This window comes from Eurypyga helias, unplaced genomic scaffold, assembly GCF_000690775.1.
Source record: "Eurypyga helias isolate BGI_N326 unplaced genomic scaffold, ASM69077v1 scaffold28434, whole genome shotgun sequence".
Taxonomy (NCBI): Eukaryota; Metazoa; Chordata; class Aves; order Eurypygiformes; family Eurypygidae; genus Eurypyga; species Eurypyga helias.
This window is the reverse complement of record NW_010244773.1, coordinates 1-227: the sequence shown is the minus strand read 5'-3', so window position 1 is coordinate 227 and position 227 is coordinate 1. Positions and strand designations below refer to the sequence as shown.

The 227-nt window shown below is 63.4% G+C and overlaps 1 protein-coding gene across 1 annotated transcript in view; it reads left to right on the top strand.

Moving 5' to 3' along the window:
- Window positions 1–141, top strand: part of LOC104508301 (transcriptional repressor scratch 1-like) — a gene marked incomplete at its 5' end in the record, with an annotated part of 461 nt that extends 320 nt beyond the window's left edge. The window contains one exon of the mRNA XM_010149869.1: window positions 6–141. Within this exon, the coding sequence (XP_010148171.1) occupies window positions 6–141 (136 nt within the window). The remainder of the gene's footprint in view (window positions 1–5) is intronic.
- Between the last annotated feature and the right edge of the window lie 86 nt (window positions 142–227).

Genomic DNA, 227 nt, shown 5'->3' with positions numbered 1-227 from the left:
CCCCCCTCCGCCTTCAAGCACTTCAAGTGCAAGCGCTGCAGCAAGACCTTCGCCCTCAAGTCCTATCTCAACAAGCACTACGAGTCCGCCTGCTTCAAGGGCGGGGGGCAGCCGTCGCCCCTCAGCCCCCTCCCGAGTTAAACGGGGTTGGGGGAGGGGGGTTGAGGGCGTCTTGAGATGGTTTGAGGGCACCCCAAGGGGATTGAGGGCACCTCAAGGTGGTCTGG